General features: G+C 45.6%; 1 protein-coding gene across 1 annotated transcript; it reads right to left on the bottom strand.

Annotated features, from left to right (window-relative positions):
* Nucleotides 1-8,237: 8,237 nt before the first annotated feature.
* LOC123429293 (obtusifoliol 14-alpha demethylase-like) lies at nucleotides 8,238-11,752 on the bottom strand. Its single transcript, XM_045113349.1, has 3 exons — nucleotides 11,714-11,752; nucleotides 10,802-11,321; nucleotides 8,238-9,295 (listed from the first exon to the last, which is right to left on the bottom strand). Exons 2-3 carry the CDS (start codon nucleotides 11,282-11,284, stop codon nucleotides 8,294-8,296), a joined length of 1,485 nt encoding a protein of 494 aa, XP_044969284.1. The 5' UTR covers nucleotides 11,285-11,321; nucleotides 11,714-11,752; the 3' UTR covers nucleotides 8,238-8,293.
* Nucleotides 11,753-19,551: the final 7,799 nt, after the last annotated feature.

The following is a 19,551-nucleotide window of genomic DNA, read 5'->3' as shown; positions in this document are numbered from 1 at the left end:
GTGTTGATGGGGGGCAAGTCTTGCTCTTTATGATGCTTTGTGCCATCATGAAAATTTGTCGAGGGTTTGGTTTGTTGAAACCTAGCTCTCTTTTGGAAACTAGATACCTCGTGTTTGTTTTCCTTCAATTGGTTTCTTGTTGCCTTCTATTTGGCATGTGTCAATGGATATCTCATTCCTTGAGGTATCTTTTAATTGATATCCTTCAAGTGATAGTTCTTTTGTTTTAGGATCTTATCATCACTTGATACCTTGTCTTTTGATGACTTATCAACCTTGTGTTGAGTTGATTCTTGAGAGTCTTGAGCATGCGTATCTAGCTATTATATACAACTTCTTTTGCTTGCTTTCCTTCTTTGACCCAATATATAGGGGAAACTCCACCTTGTCATAAATTGGCTAAAGTGTGCATGAAATTCAAATTCATATCTATATGCACATATGTATGTGGAATTTGTCCTATGTATTGCTGGTTTTCTAACTCTTTGTTCCCAATGAGTTTGGGCACCATTTTGTTTGTTTTGTTGTTACAGGAACAACTAGAGATGCATTGGATGCTCGGCTCACCTATAAGGAAGATGTTGAGACCATGTGATTATTGGAGCCAAGTTAGGATGATCAAAGAACAACTATCTACTACATCAATCCAATGTTGTCTCGGTAACAAGTATCCACTTCATGCATTCTTTTCTTGCAAAGGACCCAACCTGTCTTTTCTTTTCCAGGTTGCATCATGGCATGAATCTCTTGATTCGTTCTTGTAGTACTTGTTTGCTTTCTCAAAGCATCCGAACGATGATGTCTTACTACTAGTTGGGATGTCTTTGATGTTCGTATGTTGGAAGTTCATATTGTACAATAAAAAAATATTAGGCCATGTGCTATGCTTCCAAGCAAAAGATCTCATTGATATATATTTATGACTTCCTTTTGGATATCTAGTTTGTTCCTTCTTGTAACCATTTCGTGTGTACATCCTTCTTTGTGGATATATATCATCATGATTGTCTTCTACTTAGAATCCTTTACACCTGAGAGAAGTTACATCTCTAATTGATATCCTCTTTTCTTTCACGTCCATCGTTGCATTTCCTTTTTCAGTTTTTGGTGGCTTCGTGAAAGGATTTGTTTTGAGTGTGTATCCTATTTTCCTACATCTTGATGCACTCTTTGACTGTGAAGATTATTTTTCCTCATGCTTGTCTTGATGAGGGTTTTGCCATTTTCAATTAGTATCCCTCCTCTTGACAAGGTTCTTACTTCCTATCTTCACAATGGGTTGTCACAAGCGTTGGTTCTTATTTTGTTTATTAGTAAGCTTGTGAACCCATTTTCTAGTATGTGTGTGTGGGAATGATGTGTCTTGTACTTTGTATCTCATTTCATCAAGACTATGTTGATGAGTAATGCTCATCCTTATCTTAGTCTTCTCAAGTGCTTTGCCATGACTCATACACATTACTTTGTTTGAGCCTATTCTTAAGTTGCTTCTATTACATGTTGATCAACCATTTGTTTTGTGCAATTGATATGCTTATTGTCTCATCTATCTTCTTGCACTCGTTGTGTGTTTTATAAATTCTGAGGGAGCAACGATCCTATTTTGTGCACCTGTGTCAAATACAAAAATCTCATATTAGTGCACAAATCATGGGGAGCTTCTCTAGTTTTTGATAAAGCAATATGTTGCCTTTATAATAATATCTCTTATTCATGTGGTTCGAAGGACCATATGATTGTTTGTTCCATCTGGAATCTTTTGATTGCTTGCCTCTATCTTTGTATGTCTTTGTGGCATACGATCATTTTATTTGCACTCTTTGGTCCTCAATATAGTTTGTTTTCCTCCAACTACTTATCATTGTATTTGTGTATTTTTCTGCACTCATTTGCTGAGAAGTACACACTTTTTGGAGGACCACCTACTATATTGGCTTTCTAAACTTTTCGTCCATTTTGGCAATCGATGCCAATGGGGAGAAGTTTAGAAAGTTTACTTTGGATATGTTTAGAGGGTTTTGCTTTTATTGCGTAAGCATTTACATCCTACACACATGCATTATTACCTTGTATGTGTGTGCTTGGTTATGCTTATTCCCTTATATAAACTCTCTTGAAGTGGTTGTCTTCAAATTACCAAAATGGGGGAGATTGTTAGAGCATATATCTCCATATGTGGTTTTGGTAATTGATGACAATTCCTATGGACTAATGGTTGCCTTAAGTTATATTTATAGGATTTGTTCATAGGCACTTCTTGAAGTCCATCTGTTGGGTTCAAGGAGTTTATATGATGACCAAGATGTTATTCAAGGTATTATACAAAGAATGGTCATAGAGACACTAGGTTGATCAAGATCTCAGACAAAGAGTAAATCAAGATGATCAACACACAAAGCATATAAGATATACCGAGAGGGATCAAGTGATCCCATGGTATGGTAAGCATTGTCCATTACGTGTTTGTGTACTAACCCATGGTCTTTGTGAGACTCCTATGTGGGGGTTAGGTGTGCTTCCATTGGGCTTGCGTCAAAAGGAAGATCTCATACAACCCATGAAGGATGACGTCAAGTGGTGATCGTCATCAACATTCTGGTGTGCAAGTTCAAGTGGAGCAGCAGGAATATATCATTGAAACTATTGTCAATGATCATGTGTTGATAAGGACAAGCTCATGTGCTAACAAGGACAAGATCAAGATAAGCATTCCTGGGCACTACATGCTTGATTCTTGTGGATGTTCACATGGTGGACAAATGAAGATGAATACATAAGCTAGGCTTTCCACATTGTGTATGGGAGAGCTACTTGAAGACTTCATCATGTATTGCTTTCAACTTGAGCCAAGAAGGAACAACAACATCAAGCTCAAGTGAAAGGGCTAACTCAAAGGTATCAGTTCCTTTGACGTTAGTTGTGCGGAGTGATGATCAGTGAATAAAAGTATACACTCAAGTATGGATTATTAGTACCCCTTTTATGATTCTTGAGTCTTTAGGGATCCCGCACTATTAAGAGGGGATCACAGGTTTTGCGATGAACTTGCTCAAACTACATCTCCACTGTTCTGCTCAGACCACATCTCCACTGCTCTGTTGTTATCTGAAAACAGAACCAGTGCCTCGGACATCCGGCTTCCTCCGGACGTCCGAGGGCCGGCCGACCGACTGCTTCGGAAATCCGGAATCCTATACCAGAGAAGTCAGAGCCATATAACTCGGACTTCCGGCTCCCTCCGGACGTCCGAGGCCCAGATATCCGACCAGCTTTGGAATTCCGGAACTATGCACCACAGAAACTTGAGCCATATAACTCGGACTTCCGGCTCCCTCCGGACGTCCGAGGGCCGGTCAAGGGTCGGACGACCGACCAGCTTCGGAAATCCGGAGCCCTGCACCAGAAGAACATGATCTCTATAACTCGGATTTCCGGCTCCCTCCGGACGTCCGAGGGCCGGACGTCCGTCCCCTTTCGGAAATTCGGAACCTCCCTCCAGAAGAAGTTGAGTCAAATAACTTGGATTTCCGGCCTTCTCCGGACGTCCGGTCGCTGTTCAATTCACAGTATTTTCAGTGATATCTACAGGCCCCGGACGACCGACCCCTGTCGGACGTCCGACCCCTCGCGGACGCCCGGACTTCCGGAAACTGTCGGACGTCCGGACCCTGTGTAACTTAAAGTGTCCCCAACGGCTGTTTTTCTCTCCCCACTATAAATACCCCCCCCCCCTCCCACTTCGTGAGAGGGTTGCCCAACACAGCCTTATCCTCATAAGAACACACTTCTACCTCACACACATTTGCTCACACCAAATCTTAGATCCCAAGAGCATTTGTGAGCCCCTTTGAGAGTTGTTCCAATCAAAAGATAGATCGTCTCCCTCTCCTCCTCTTAACCCAAGCTATTTGAGATTTGAGCAAGTTTTGAGCATTCCCCGTGATCTTGTTACTCTTGGAGGTTGGAGACTCCTAGGCGGTAGGAGTTCTTCGGAGAGGAATCAATCCGTGTGATTACCCCCCGAAAAAGTTTGTGAGGGTTTGGAAGCCACCTCAAAGGCTTACCACTAGTGGTTGAGAAACGCCATCGTGGTGTTATCTCAAAGGGAGAATAGGGTGAGCCTTCGTGGTGTTGGTGTGCCTTCGTGGTAACATCCACCTCTCTAACAGTGACTAGCTTCCCTCCAAGGAAGTGAACATCGGGATGCATCTTCGTCTCAGTGACCTTGGTTATCCTTAACCCTAACTCCTTACTTGTGGTTTACTTGTGTTACTTGAGCATACATACATTGCATATTGTTTGTGCTCATTATATTGTTGTGGCCATTTCTTGTACAAGATTAATCATTCAAGCATACCCTCTATATCCACACGTTCACTCTGGCAGCTTTTGATATATCGTGTGCTATAGTGTGATCTAGTATCTTGTGTCGTTCATCTACTTGTCGTGTGATATAGCTCAAGTAAGTTTGTGTAACTTACTTGTGCTTGTTAGTAACTGTATTGTGTCCATCTTGGTAGATCATGTTGTTGATACACGTTGCAGTGCCTAGTGCATTTAGGATTTGTGCTTGACAAGTACCCTCTTAGTTTATTTCCGCATTAGTTTCAAGCCAAATCCGAAGAAGTTTTTAAATAGCCTATTCACCCCCCTCTAGGCGTCATCGAGGTCTTTTCAGCAGCCCTGTCAGATCAGCTCCACCAACACTGTCGACATGCCGTCGTGCTGACGAAGAACTCATCTACCTCTCCGCCCCCTCTTGCTAGATCAAGAAGGCGGAGAACGTCATCGAGCTGTACGTGTGATGAATGCGGAGCTGTCGTCCGTTCAACACTAGATCGGGACGGATCGTGATGGGATCGCGGGACGGATCGTGATTGGATCGCGAAGACATTTGACTACATCAACCGCGTTATATACGCTTCCGCTTAGTAATCTACAAGGGTACGTAGATTCACTCCCCCCTCTCGTAGATGTTAGTCTCCATAGATAGATCTTGGTGAGCGTAGGAAAAAAAAAAATCGCATGCAATGTTCCCCAACACCATCATCTACTTGTTACTCCACAATGACTTCCCTTAGGCCCATAACATGGTGAAGTTTCATGTAGTCGACGTTCACATGACACCACTAAGAGCATCTCTAGTGGATGGTGTATATGGAGGTGGATGGTAAATATACACGATGCAAACTGAAAAATGCTTCCCAGTGGATCGTGTATACGGGCGTGCAAGTTTTACACGTCCATCCACGAGGCTACTCCTCGTGGAAATAAACATGCCACGGCCACGCTCGTGGAAGACGGAAACAGCTGCTCCCGCCCTGCTGCCGCCATCCTCCCGCCTCCGTCCAAAGGCCATCGAAGCTCGCCGGCGACCACTCCCCTTTGGTAAGCTCTCTCCCTCCCTTCTATTTTCCATTCCCGTCGGTAGAGAGGAGGCGCGGGACATCGGGGGGCCGCCACACCGCTGGCCAGATCTGGCGGCGGCGGCGCGCGCCATGGAGAGGTGAGAGCAGGGAGAGAGAGGGGCTGGGGCGGCGCTGCGGGCGGAGGGGTGCGGGGCGGGGTGCGGGCGGCGGGGTGCGGCGGGCTGCGGGGGGTGGCGGCACTGCGTGCGGGGGGAGGGCGGCGAGATGCAGGGGCGGGGCGCGCTGCGGGGGGCGGCGGCGCTGCGTGCGGGGGGCGGGCTGCACTGCGTGCGGGGGGCGGGCGGCGCTGCGTGCGGGGGGCGGGCGGGGCTGCGTGCGGGCGGCGGGCGGCGCTGCGTGCGGGCGGCGGGCGGCGCTGCGTGCTGGGGGCGGGCGGGGCTGCGTGCGGGTGGGCGGCGCTGCGTGCAGGGCGAGATTTTTGCTGTTAATTGTTGTTATTGTTGTTTTTGTTGTTATTGCTGTTATTGTTGTTTTTGTTGTTAATTGTTGTTATTGCAGAATTTGATGTCCATTGCTGTCCATTGCTGTCCATTGTTGCTGTCCAATATATGTGTTGTGCAATATTCTATATGTGATGTGCAGATTTTCACAATACATTTGTATGTGCAGACAAACGACGCACACATTATGTGCAAGGAAATGGATCTTAAAAAGAAGAAGCCTTTCACATTGATGCATTGCTATGTCGAGCTTTCAAAGTATCCAAAGTGGCAGACAAAAGAACTTGAAACTTCTCGTAAGAAACAAAAGAAGACCGTTGGTGCAAGTCCGGGCACATCCACCAATGATCTAGCTGATGCATCCTCGGTACGCACTGATGCTACCTCGATACACAGGGATGCTCTTGAACATGAGCAAAGACCTGATGGTGTGAAGAAGGACAAATTGCGGAAAGGTAAAGCTGATAACAGTGCTTGCAAGTTGTCATTAGAAACTGTGTGGGCAGCAAAGCAAGAGAAGGATGACATCAAAGAGGCGGCAAAAAATGCTCGCTATGCACAGCAATTTGAATTGCGAAAAGAGGAGATTGCACTAAAAAATAAGGAGGATGCACGAAACGAGAGGGAGGATGCACGGAGACAGTTTGAATTAGATGAGAGGGTCATGCTCATAGACACTAGTGGTACGACTGATATGCAAAAGCAGTTCTACCAAGCTAAGCAGAATGAGATCCTTGCTCGTCGCCTAGAGTAAGAACTATTTGATGCTTTATCCTAGTTGTTGTAAGAACTATTTGATGCTTTATCCTAGTTGTTGTAAGAACTATTTGATGCTTTATCCTAGTTGTTGTAAGAACTATTTGATGCTTTATCCTATTTTATTGATAGCACTGCATTACAAAGACATTTGGAAATATAGCCATTTGAAAATATAGCCGTTGGAATATACACGTCCTGATTTCCACGTCTTGTATACACGTTCCACTGAAAAACTGGGAGGTGTAAAATTTAGCAAGGTGTATATGGACGTGTATATGAAGATATACACGTCCAAATTTACACGTTCTACTAGAGATGCTCTAAGGGAAGCAACAACAAACATATCATCAAAATATCGAACGAATGACAACTTCACATGATTACTTATAACAAGACTTCTCCATGTACTCAGGAACAAAAGTAACTACTGACACATCATCAACATGTTCAAGATCAGAGGTATAATAATGGTGATCAAGGATCTAAACATAATATCTTCCACCAAGTAAAACAACAAACATCAACTACAAGCGGTAATCAACACTACTAGTAACTCACATGTACCAATCTGAGGTTTTGAGACAAAGATTGAATACAAGAGATGAACTAGGGTTTGAGATGAGATGGTGCTGGTGAAAAGGTTGATGAAGATTGGTCCTCCCATGAAGGATGAAGCGTTGATGATGACGATGGTTTCGATCTCCCCCTCCCGGAGGGAAGTTTCCCTCGCAGAATCTCTCCTCCAGAGAGTAAAAGGGCCTCTGCCCAGGTTTCTGCCTCGAGACGGTGACGCTTCGTCTGAAAGTATCACTCTGATTATTTTTCTAGCGTAAAACACACCATATAGGAAAAGAGGGGCGGTCCGGAGACCTGTTGGGGCCCCATAAGCTAACAGGGTGTGCCATGTTGGCTTGTGGCCAGCAGGTGGCCCCCCTCTGGTATATTTTTTCTCTCCTACTATATTTATTTTATCAAATTCTGATTTTGATAAGTACAACACTCTTAAATCTTAGGCTTTCCTATTTGAAAATATGCTATGAGTGTGTACTTACATCATTTGAATTGTTATCAAGTTAGAACCATATGATGTAAGCTGGCATGTGGTTGAATATAGTGGCGGGCCTAGGAATTCATCGAAGCCTGGGCAAGCTTGTGGTCCGGGAAGCCCAATAGGGTGTTGCATGACCTTGGAGGGAATCCGTGGGGTATGGTCAAAGAAGTAAGCATGCAGCCGGTAAGCTCGGGCAAAGGTCTCGGGGGGGGGGGGGGGGGGGGGGAGGGGGGGAGGGGGGGGCGAATGCTAGACCTGCTACTGCTAGTGGTTGGCAACAATGGACCTTTGTGTTGCCAAGATGTCGTAGAAGTCTCTCAAATACAATCATATGTGATATCTCATTATCAGAGATTTCTTTTATAAAAAATGTATATCAAGCTTAATACTCAGTTGTCTGTAATGACCCAATGTCAACATGTCCCACTTGATGGTTTAAAAAATCACTTAATGCTTCTTTTCCGAAGATGAGATGTTATAAATAGCAAGAAGATGACATTCCAAAACTGAGGTGATAGATTCATAAGTAATTTTATAACAATGATACATAATGAATGGCTGCTACAGGCACACACACTCACAGAGAGGCGTCTTCACTATTGCATTATTAGGAGCTAACCAGTGAGCAGTCGTCTCCTATAGCTAACCATGACCTTCCCTTTAGGCCCTGGAATGAATTTGTCAACTTCTTCTTCAGGGAAAGGAGAGACCATTTTAAACTCAAAGTTCCGCAGCAAACAACTCCATATCACTTTCATCTGCATGTAAGCATATTCCTCTCCCAAGCAAGCATGCCGCCCGCCACCAAATGACGTGTACGCAAACTTGCCACCAACTTTGTCTTCCTCTCTCCCTGGAGCAAACCGATATGGATCATATATATGAGGGTCTTTATAAATGTGTGGTAGCTTGTTACCAACCACCGTAGAGCTTGCCAAGGTGTGACCTTCTGGAATTTCATATGTGTAGCCTTCTCTAGTTTGTACTGTAAAGCTCTTCTTCGCATGGCGTATTACCATTGTTGCTGGAGAGTGCATCCTTAGAGCCTCTTTGATGCAACACTGTAAGGTGTCCATCTCCAACAAGATGTTGTAATCTATGTGGTCTCCGTGTTGCGCAATAATTTTCTTTTGCTCTTCGATAGCAGCTGCTAAAAACTTTTCATGGCTGAGCAAACAAGCTGCCGTCCAGGTGCTGGCACTTGAGCTCGTATGTTGCCCTGCAAACAACATGCCAATGAGTAGCCCAGTGATCTCACTCTCAGTCATGGAGCGACCATTCTCCATGCATTTGGAGTCTATAAATTTTTGTAGCACGTCATCTTCAAACCGGCCGGAGATTTTTCGTGACCTCACTATCTCATAAAATATTTCACCCAGCTTAGCACGTGCTTTGTCGCGTCGCCGGTGAGCTAGAATTGGGAGATGTGGACACAAAAGGGTGATTAAGAGCAAGCCATTCTCAAAGAGATCTTGAAGGAGCACTGAGACTTCTTGGAACATCTTCTCACGGACTTCTTTTCCAAGCAAGCATCGGCTTGCGATCAACAGAAGTACCTGCCCGAGCTCATGTTTTAGATCAACGATGCCATCTTGTCCCCATTTTGCAAAGTAGTCCTACAAAATAGAGATGATAATCATGAGAGATTAGTAATATAAGTCACTCTCTAGGTCATACATGCATGAAATTGTATTATGTAGTTTCCAACCTTTCCTATTTGTGTATGCATTGGAACATATACGATGATTAATTAAACTCAATATGAACCATGACACTCCAATACAAAAATCTTAGAAGGTTCAGTTTTGTACACACGATTATTTTCTTCCTCCAATTTGATATATATTTCCTAGCATTAAAATGAATTGTCACACATTACCCATGGATAAAATTACACAACCGCACCACACGTCTGGTCGACTATTATTAATAGCACAAAGTGATAGATGTTTATGATTGCACACATCAGTATAAATATGTAGCTGGCACATAATTCTATATCATATAATAAGAACAATTGATGATTCCAACCATATATAACTAAGCGTACCCATCTTATATCACTTAGAAAAGATGAACTAGCTCGTCATCAAAATTTTAGTTGTTGTGCCCATCAAAGATGAACCGCCTACATGGCAGTACAGGGTAGTGGGCCCAAGATGTGGACTATAATTTCCTGCACTTGATATAATATTACATGATGAAATGACTGGCTCGTTAACTGAATTGTAGTTCCAACGTACTAATTTTAATATGTTACTCCTTTCACTCTAAAATATAGTGCATATAATTATTATTTTCCAAAAATGAAACTCAATAGAGCTTGACAAAGTTTACAGAGAAATATACCGCACAATATGATATCAATGTCATCATTCATACCAACTAAAAATCATCATTAAATACATCATAATTCAATTTTATTGTATTTACCTGATATTATTGATGTTGATATTTTTACTATAAACTTGGTCAAATTTATTAAGTTGCACTTTTGTAAAAACAATGCAGTCCATTTTATTATTGGAGGAGTATATTGCACAATGCATGAGCAGTCTTGCTTAGTACAGAAGATCAAGTAAGATATGCAAACAATAATGTGTCTCACGATCAGACCACCTGGTAGATCAGCATACATATATAATCCCAATCCCTACTTTTAGGTTTAGTGGTATATATTAATCTCACACAATATCTAAGATCACATTTAAACGATCTGCAAGCTTAGGGACATAGGTATTATTTATCATCTTCCAGCAAAATAATGTATTATTTATCATGAAAAAGGTAATAAGTATATCTCATTTTGTCTTAACCTGAGCAGAACTACTACTTCTATTATAAAATAGAGCACTTGAAGTTTTATGTTTGTTGTAAGTCAAACGCCTTTACGTTTTACCAAGTCTATATAAAAAAAATCAACACCTACAACACCAAATTAGTTTCATTTCATCATAAAAATATATTTTCATACTATATTTGATGTTGTAGATTTTAAAAAAATATATACAACGGATAAATCTAAGCTACAAGTATTTTCAAACTGAGCGAGTAGGAGTATTATGTACTCACATGACTATGGACAGTATAAATGGCAGGCCAAAATATAATTAGCTGCTTACCTGCACTTCACGAACCATAGAGTCAACGTTGCTCCTCAATTTGGTTGTCTTTATTGCTTCATTGCAGAAGTGGATCTGCTTGTTTCTGGTTGCAAAATCTGCATCGAACAAAACACCTGGGCCAAAAATGGGGACAGTGACCTTATACATATCTGGTTGGCAGATCTCGGAGTATGTGCCTTGGAAGAAATGGAAGGTGACCTCTGGTCCAACCAATAGAGTAACCTTCTTAAGGCCAAATAGGTCTATTGTGAAGACGCTACCTAGCTTTTCATGCAGGTCATGGAGTACCGGTTGGAGACCTTTGGTCGGGAGTGTCGGCAAGGCAGCTAGCAGAGAAGATCCACTCGCCACAGGTGGATTAGGTGTTCCTTCTTCCAGCACAGGACCGAAAATCCTTCTTACAATAAATCTGATGACGATCAGGATAAGAAACATGACTGCTACAGTGGAACACACGGCAGTAGGAACTGTTTCATCCATCTTGGTAGAGATGTAGCCGTGTGCAGCAAAACAAATCCTAACCAACAAAGACACACCAAATGTTAGTACTTGTACAACGTGTTAGTTACACTACAGTTGGTTGTTAAGATATATGAATTTGATTGGTGTACTTGTGATATATGTAACTTTCCGGAGACAATTCTACGATATATGTGTATTATTAGTCCATGTGCAGGTGTGTTTCTGTGAAAGTGGTAAAACTAGGAAAAAGCATGCATCATTTCAATCTCTACAAATATCTGAATGGTAATAAAATTGATGTAAGCCTGGAAGACACAAGGCGAAATATGTGCAGTACCCAACTACCGCTTCTAATTTTAGAGGCAAGAGGAGTAAGCTGGACTTTACTTAGTTAACTTCCAAAATGGTTAGTACATTGAGTTTGGAAAAGAGAGCTAGAGACCTTACACTTGTTTTCGAGCTCCAGAACATTGGTCGAGAGTTCTGTTTCGTATTCTGAACATGACAGGAATTGGCAATGCGACCACCTATCTTATAGGCGTGATATCTGAACAGATCCACCCAAAGTAACAAACACTTGCCCACTCCCTTTGCAGAGTAATCCAGCTCTGTCTGTTTGTTGCGTGGTTGACTTGAATTATTTCTAAGAAAACTATGTCGCATGTGCATGTCATAATCTAGCTAGATCCTCAACTTTGCAAGATGTAGATGCAGATCTAACTACAAAGTTGTCAAGTTCCGTTTTCACTTTGACTTTGGGATAGAGAATGAGTGCAAGTATACCTACAAATGAGAATAGTGACGTTGGCAGTAGAGGACCATAAATAGTGGATCTTATCTAAGAGGAGTAGCCATGTGTTGTGGTGACGGCCATGGGAAGTGTTTCCACTTGGGGTGTAACAAGAGCATGTTCTTGTTCCACATTCGGCTTGTAATTGAATTTCTCCCTTCGTAATGAAAATGACAGGCAACATTTTGGTGCTTGTTCTTGAAGAAAAAAATACTCCCTGCGCCCCGAATTACTTGTTGCAGAAATGGATATAGATGAATGTATCTAGAACTAAAAATATAGATACATCCACTTTTGTGACAAGTAATTCCAGACGGGGATAGTATATCTGCAATCATCATTTGTTCATGTCCAGTGGAAAATTACACTGCTTGACTTCTACTGTACTTTTAGCCTCGGAATGAACAAATGCCACTGGTGGTGCTATAATTAGATCCCTATCTACACGATCTTTATCGGGTGATGATATTCGTCACATCTCTGAAGAAATCTAAAGCAGAGCGTACTCGAAAATAATGATTGAGATGTACGGCACATCAACAAAGATCAGGGAATCAATTGCGTTACCTTAATTAGAAGGATGATAGTTTCTTTAAATGTTATAGGCACAGTATTTGGAACACACAGATCCAAAGAAGAAGCACATTGTTTCGCACTGACGTGCAAATACAGTACAGACAAAATCATGATTCATCCATTCTTGCGTACGAGTTGATGTATTCTATCCCAAGGACTTCATGCATTTCTAAACAAAGGGACGTGGCACATGTGCATGGAACATACCAGCTCATCATCTTCTGCATTCAGTTCACAGATCCAAATGAAGATCTATGTACCTTTGAGGCGCAGAGACCAGATGCAGCCGGACAGCAAGCTGTGCAGCCGGCCTATAGACTATAGTAACTATGTTCAGTGCCAACTTGAGTGAAGAAATACACTATATATAGCATAGACGAACTTGAGTAAAACAAGTGCCCACTCCACTTGCATCCCTACATAGACGTTGAAGCATTGCATAGCAGCCCACTTGCTAGCACACGAAAGCCGAAGCAGATCTAATCGGCGTAGTATTTGGATCATGTCGATCAGAAGATCTAATAGTTTTGCACTCAAGTGGCAACATAATCCAACACATCTTCATTAATTGCCCGGAAGACTAGCTTGTTCATTTGACATCTCCATGGCGTAATGCAGCTCACCATGGCATCATGTTTGACTCATATATATTATTAGAAAGGCAGATTCTCGAATAATGTACGTCTTCTCTTCCCATTTACTTGGACTGTTTGTAAACAAAAGGATGAGGCATGTGCATTGCATAAGAAATTTCGGTCTGTAGATGACAGATGCAAAAATAATTCTATACCAAATTAGTATCCTGCATTAATTTCAAATGAACATCCACGCATTGCCTCTCGTGTCGCCCCACTCGTGGGCAACACGGGAGGTCCCACCCGCCACCGCCTAGACCTCCCGCAGCACTCACCTCCATCTCCGCCGTTGTCGGTGGTCGGCACCGGGTGCAATCGCGGCGGCGGAGGGCCTCTCCCCCCGCTCTCGGATACGCGGGCAGCGCGGGAGTCTAGATTCACGGGGTACGGCCCTCACGACGGCGGCGGGCTTGCGACGGTGCATGGGCACCCAGATCCATGGGGTGTGGCTCTTCCGGCAGTGTGGCGGCTCCCAGCGGCGGCGGGATCAGGCAGCGGAAGGCTTGGGCGACGGGGTGGGCCGCGGGGCAGCATATCTCATCACTCTGGTCATCACGGAGGAATCTGGACCTGGGGCGGCGGCCCCAGTAGGCATGACGACGGCGCCATTGGCTGGCGGTGTCCGCTGATGGTGGGTGGATGGCATCTTGACTGTGTGGGCGGTGAATTTCCGGTGGATCTTCTCCCCGTTGCGGTCTCTCTCCCGCGACACTTAGTGGCTTGCGGTCCCGGCCATCGGCCTTGGTGCGTTCACGGAGGCTGGTAGAGGTGACATCAGACTGGAGGAAACTCTGTATGACCCTCTCATCCGACGGTGGCACCAAGGTCGTCGTTCTTCTCCTTACAGGCGCCGTCGAGGTCCCTTCCCTCCACCCCAACCCCATGCCGAGGTGAAGATCCAAAATCTCCTCAGATTGGGCGGCGGCGGCACTGCGTGTGTCGTGCCCTTCTTGGAAGCGCCGCCTGGGGCGTTTGGGTGCTCGGTTGGAGAAACTACAGGCAGAGGGGACGGGACCAGTGGCAGCACGTGGTGTTCAGGAAGGAGGAGTGATGGCATCTGACACGTCGACAACGGCGGGTCTCGGCAGCATGGAGCATCAGGCTCTCAGCGGTGGGCGCGCGATGATGGAACAGCGAGGATGGTGGCGTTGTCTAGCGTCATGTGAAGTCGACGGCAGCTAGGCCTGGCAAGGTCGATGCGTCAGTACAACTCTGAAGATGGATCTATGAAAGACAGTTGCAGCGGCCTATGAGAGTGCATCGGACCGATGTGAGCCCCACACCCGATAATGTGGCTTGGCTGGGGCCTCTAGTTTGAAATGTTAGGCTATGTGCAAGGTCTGTTTGGTATTCGACTCGGACTATCGGCACCACTTCATCGAGTGGATAGGAGTAGCGAGAGATGTTGCAAAGATAGTAGCTTCAGACTTACTGATGTATTACTTTGTAAGGTCTTTATGAATAATTAACAAAATGGTTGCATGAATCGCCCAGATGCAAATGTGGGGGATCTTCCTCCTTTTCTAAAATAAATGAATTTCAACTGAAAAAAATACACATAGTTGATTATAAGTATAGTAATATGCGAACTTCGCTTGTTTCCCGCTTACACCCCTATGGCAAAGTAGTGTGTGGTTGGTAAAATTTGATTGAAGCAATCAACAATCCTGCAGAGAGGAGGCTTTACAATTAGTTCAACAAGTATCACGTGCAGTTCAAAATCAAAGTATGATAAAAATTCACAGGGGACCCAATTTTGCATTCTGTAGTGATAAAACTGCACTTTCAGTTCAGGGGTGGAGGAAGAAACTAAGCAAAACAAATCTGTATTCCCCTCTCAAACTAGTTAAATTAAGTTCGTAAAAGAAAGTGAGAGAGACCTTGTACTTTGCTTGATTGTTCTTTTTTGTATGTCTAAGATGACACTAATTGGCGAAGCAGTCACCTAGCAATGTATATGTGTGGTAGTTTGAAACACACCGACGAAGGTGGCAAGTAATTTCACCCTCATGTGGTAGAATATTCTAGCACATTAGTCCCTTCCTCATCCGTGACCTTTGGATACCTAACTATTGTTAGGGTTCCCTTCCTTGGCGATCTGACAATAGCCACGCCGCCACCGCCGTCGGCCGTCATGCCGTCCGCGTGTGGCTAGTCCTCCGACCTCGCTCCCATGCGAGACGTCAGAGTTGTTGCGGTTTCGTCCGCCAATCGGTCTGAAGGGCTCTTTTTGGTCTGTGCTCCTGCCAGAGGGTAGGGGAGTCCTCGTGCCCTAACCCCTCATGAAAGAAAGCCCCCTCCTCTGACTACAAAAACCCATCTAGGGTTCGGGAAAGGCAGCCGCGGGTTCCACCTATGCGAGAACTTACGCCTCAATCTGATCTGTTGCCGGCCAGCATGTCAGCGACCTCGCAGGACTCGAGCCAGACGCGCATATAGGTCTCCCTCTACGGATGCTACTCGCCCGAAGCCTACCCTCGGGGGATTGGAAGTGGCCACACGAGTCAATCCTCGAGGATGCAGATGCTCATGGTCTCGGACCAGCTCAAATCAGTAGGGACGGTGGGGCGACAGGAGCGTCGCCGGCTGAACATGAAAGCGAGGACAGGCACAGTGATGGACCGGAGGAACCCCTCTTTAGGCCTTGTTTGATGCACATGGTTTGAGGAGGTTTGTAGGGGATTATCCCCGAGGGGATCAGAAAGCCCGCGATTCCACGCATGTCCATTTGATGGACAGGGTTTATGGTGAGCAAACCCCTTCAATCCTCTCTAATCCCCCTCGATTTCTTCCTACCCACACGGCTCAGAAACCTTGTCTCATGGCTCAGGGATTTGGCAATTGAGGGGATTTGAGAGGATTGGGTGGAAGGAAGGGATTCACCCAATCCTTTGAAAAACCCCCCTCCACAATCCTCCCCAACCCCTTCCTGCCAAACAAGGCCTTAGGGAGGACCTTGAGGGCGACGCGGGACTGGTGGAGGTGGACCTTGAGGATGATGGTGTCCTGCAACAACCTGAACACCCATGGACGGTGATCATGCTTGTGTACTCCCTGGAGAGTTTGTCCCCTTTTACTCTGTTCAAGAACATTGTGGGTGGATGGTGGTTGAAGGAGGACTTTGACTATGCTTACCAGGGTGACAACAAGTATTTGGTACACTTTTGCTGTGAGGCATACATGGCTCGTGTCCTCCGAGGAGGGCCATGATAGTATGAGCACGACTCGTTGTTGATTGAGGCGTATGACGGCATGAGGAAAGTCTCTGACTACAAGCTGAACATGATGAGAATTTGGGTGCGTAACCTGGATGTGCCTATGAATTGGAGGACTGAGGTTGTGGTTCGCGCGTTTTGTGTTCACCTAGGTACTATCCTACAAACTAAGCTGGATGGGGATACGGGCAACTATGTCCGTGTTCGAGTGGCGATCCCGGTCAACCGGCCGCTGGAAACTACCATCGCTATGTTTGCCAAGGTGAAGGAGCATAAAACGAAGGTGGAGTTCCAGATCCAGTTTGAAAAGCTGCCGAATATTTGCTACTCATGCAGCTATCTCGGGAACCAGGAGAAATCCTGTGATGGAAGGGGTAGAGGCGGCGCTCCTTCTCTCAAATTCAGTGGCAAACTCCATTGCACACCGTCACGGCGATTCGGCAGACAGACCGTTACTGTTAGAGCCAAGGCAAACCCGACAACCTATAGGGGTCTTGACTTCTCTTCGGAAAGCACGGGATCTTCAGGCCATGGGAGAGGCGAAAGAGGGATGTGCAGGTCGGACGGGGGCTCAATGCGGCGGCCCAAGGAGAAAACGGACAACAACACCGGTAACCCAGCAGTTGATGAGATGCTTTCTGCAAAGATGCAGGCGATGCCAGGGACTAGAGCAGAGGCTGCCACTACAGGCGTTGGTGACAATGCTCCCCAGGCCTCGATGTCAACACAGCTTCAGGCGGGCGAGCAGTCGGCTCAGGACTCACTCCCTCGTAGTTCATATATGATTCATGCCCTTCGTGACCTATCCCATGATCTGAATATGGAGGACGCGGACACAGTGGGGGAGGTGTCAACCCTTGGAAAGCGAGCAGCGGACGGGGACCTCGTCGCTAGTAGTGGAGGAGATGGTGTTGAACAAGCACTGGTGGTTTTCTGTAACACACCAAACGTTGATGATTCTGTGATTTCAGGCACTCCAAAGAAATGCATGACTATTGTATCGTTGGGCGGGTTGTAGAACCTGATTGGAGATGGGATGATGGACCAGGACATGGAGGACGGATCTCATACTCACGAGGCAGACGGCCCAGGGGCCACTGACGAACTGACGGGGTCAGCGGAGCCCCGTCAGGAGCAATGAATATCCTAAGCTGGAACTGACGAGGGGGGAACCCTTGGATAGTTCGTGATCTTGTGAGCTTAGACCAAGCTCATTCCCCTAGTATCATCTTTCTGTGTGAAACTAGGTAGCCAAAAAGTAAAATGAAGTGCTTGTGTGCTCGTTTAGGTTTGAGAGGTTTCGATGCCTTTGATTGTAATGGTCTTTGTGGTGGTCTAGCCCTGTACTAGGATGAGTCAGTCAGTTTGGATGTAAAAGAAATAAATGAATGATATATTGATGCGTACGTGACTGAAGATACGGGCGAGCCATCCTGGAGGCTTACTTGCGTCTATGGCGAACCTCAGGTGGAGGATCGTCCTCACATGTGGGCGCTCCTACGGAATCTTCTTCAACAGGCTAGTATGGCGTGGGTGGTGGTGGATGACTTCAACGAAGCGATGTGGCGCTTTGAGCACTTCTCTGACACGTCGCTCTGCAGGTTAGATGATTGATTTGTTGGGGAACGTCGCATGGGAAACAAAAATTTTCCTACGCGCACGAAGACCTATCATGGTGATGTTCATCTACGAGAGGGGATGAGCGATCTACGTACCCTTGTAAATCGTACAGCAGAAGCGATTAGAGATCGCGGTTGATGTAGTGGAACGTCCTCACGTCCCTCGATCCGCCCCGCGAACAATCCCGCGATCAGTCCCACGATCTAGTACCGAACGGACGGCACCTCCGCGTTCAGCACACGTACAGCTCGACGATGATCTCGGCCTTCTTGATCCAGCAAGAGAGACGGAGAGGTAGAAGAGTTCTCCGGCAGCGTGACGGCGCTCCGAAGGTTGGTGATGATCTTGTCTCAGCAGGGCTCCGCCCGAGCTCCGCAGAAACGTGATCTAGAGGAAAAACTATGGAGGTATGTGGTCGGGCAGCCGTGAGAAAGTCGTCTCAAATCAGCCCTAAAACCTCCGTATATATAGGTGGGAGGGAGGGGAGGAGGCAGCCTCAAAACCCAAAGGTTTGGCCGAAATTGGAGGTGGAGGAGTCCTACTCCAATCCTACTTGGAGTAGGATTCCACCTTCCCACTTGGAAACTCTTTCCACCTTGTGTTTTTTCCTTCTCAAACCTTATGGGCCTTAGTGGGAACTTATTCCAGCCCACTAGGGGCTGGTTTATCTCTTCCCATAGCCCATGAGACCCCTTGGGGCGTGACACCCCTCCCGATGGTCCCCGGCACCCCTCCCGGCACTCCCGGTACACTACCGATGAGCCCGAAACTTTTCCGGTAATGCCCGGAAACTTTCCGGTAACCAAATGAGGTCATCCTATATATCAATCTTCGTCTCCGGACCATTCCGGAAACCCTCGTGACGTCCGTGATCCCATCCGGGACTCCGAACAACATTCGGTAACCAACCATATAACTCAAATACGCAAAAAACATCGTCGAACCTTAAGTGTGCAGACCCTGCGGGTTCGAGAACTATGTAGACATGACCCGAGAGACTCCTCGGTCAATATCCAATAGCGGGACCTGGATGCCCATATTGGATCCTACATATTCTACGAAGATCTTATCGTTTGAACCTCAGTGCCAAGGATTCGTATAATCCCGTATGTCATTCCCTTTGTCCTTCGGTATGTTACTTGCCCGAGATTCGATCGTCAGTATCCGTATACCTATTTCAACCTCGTTTACCGGCAAGTCTCTTTACTCGTTCCGTAATACAAGATCCCGCAACTTACACTAAGTTACATTGCTTGCAAGGCTTATGTGTGATGTTGTATTACCTAGTGGGCCCCGAGATACCTCTCCGTCACACGGAGTGACAAATCCCAGTCTTGATCCATACTAACTCAACTAACACCTTCGGAGATACCTGTAGAGCATCTTTATAGTCACCCAGTTACGTTGCGACGTTTGATACACACAAAGCATTCCTCCGGTGTCAGTGAG

This window comes from Hordeum vulgare, chromosome 2H (genome assembly GCF_904849725.1).
Source record: "Hordeum vulgare subsp. vulgare chromosome 2H, MorexV3_pseudomolecules_assembly, whole genome shotgun sequence".
NCBI lineage: Eukaryota > Viridiplantae > Streptophyta > Magnoliopsida > Poales > Poaceae > Hordeum > Hordeum vulgare.
This window is presented reverse-complemented; position numbering and strand designations above follow the sequence as displayed.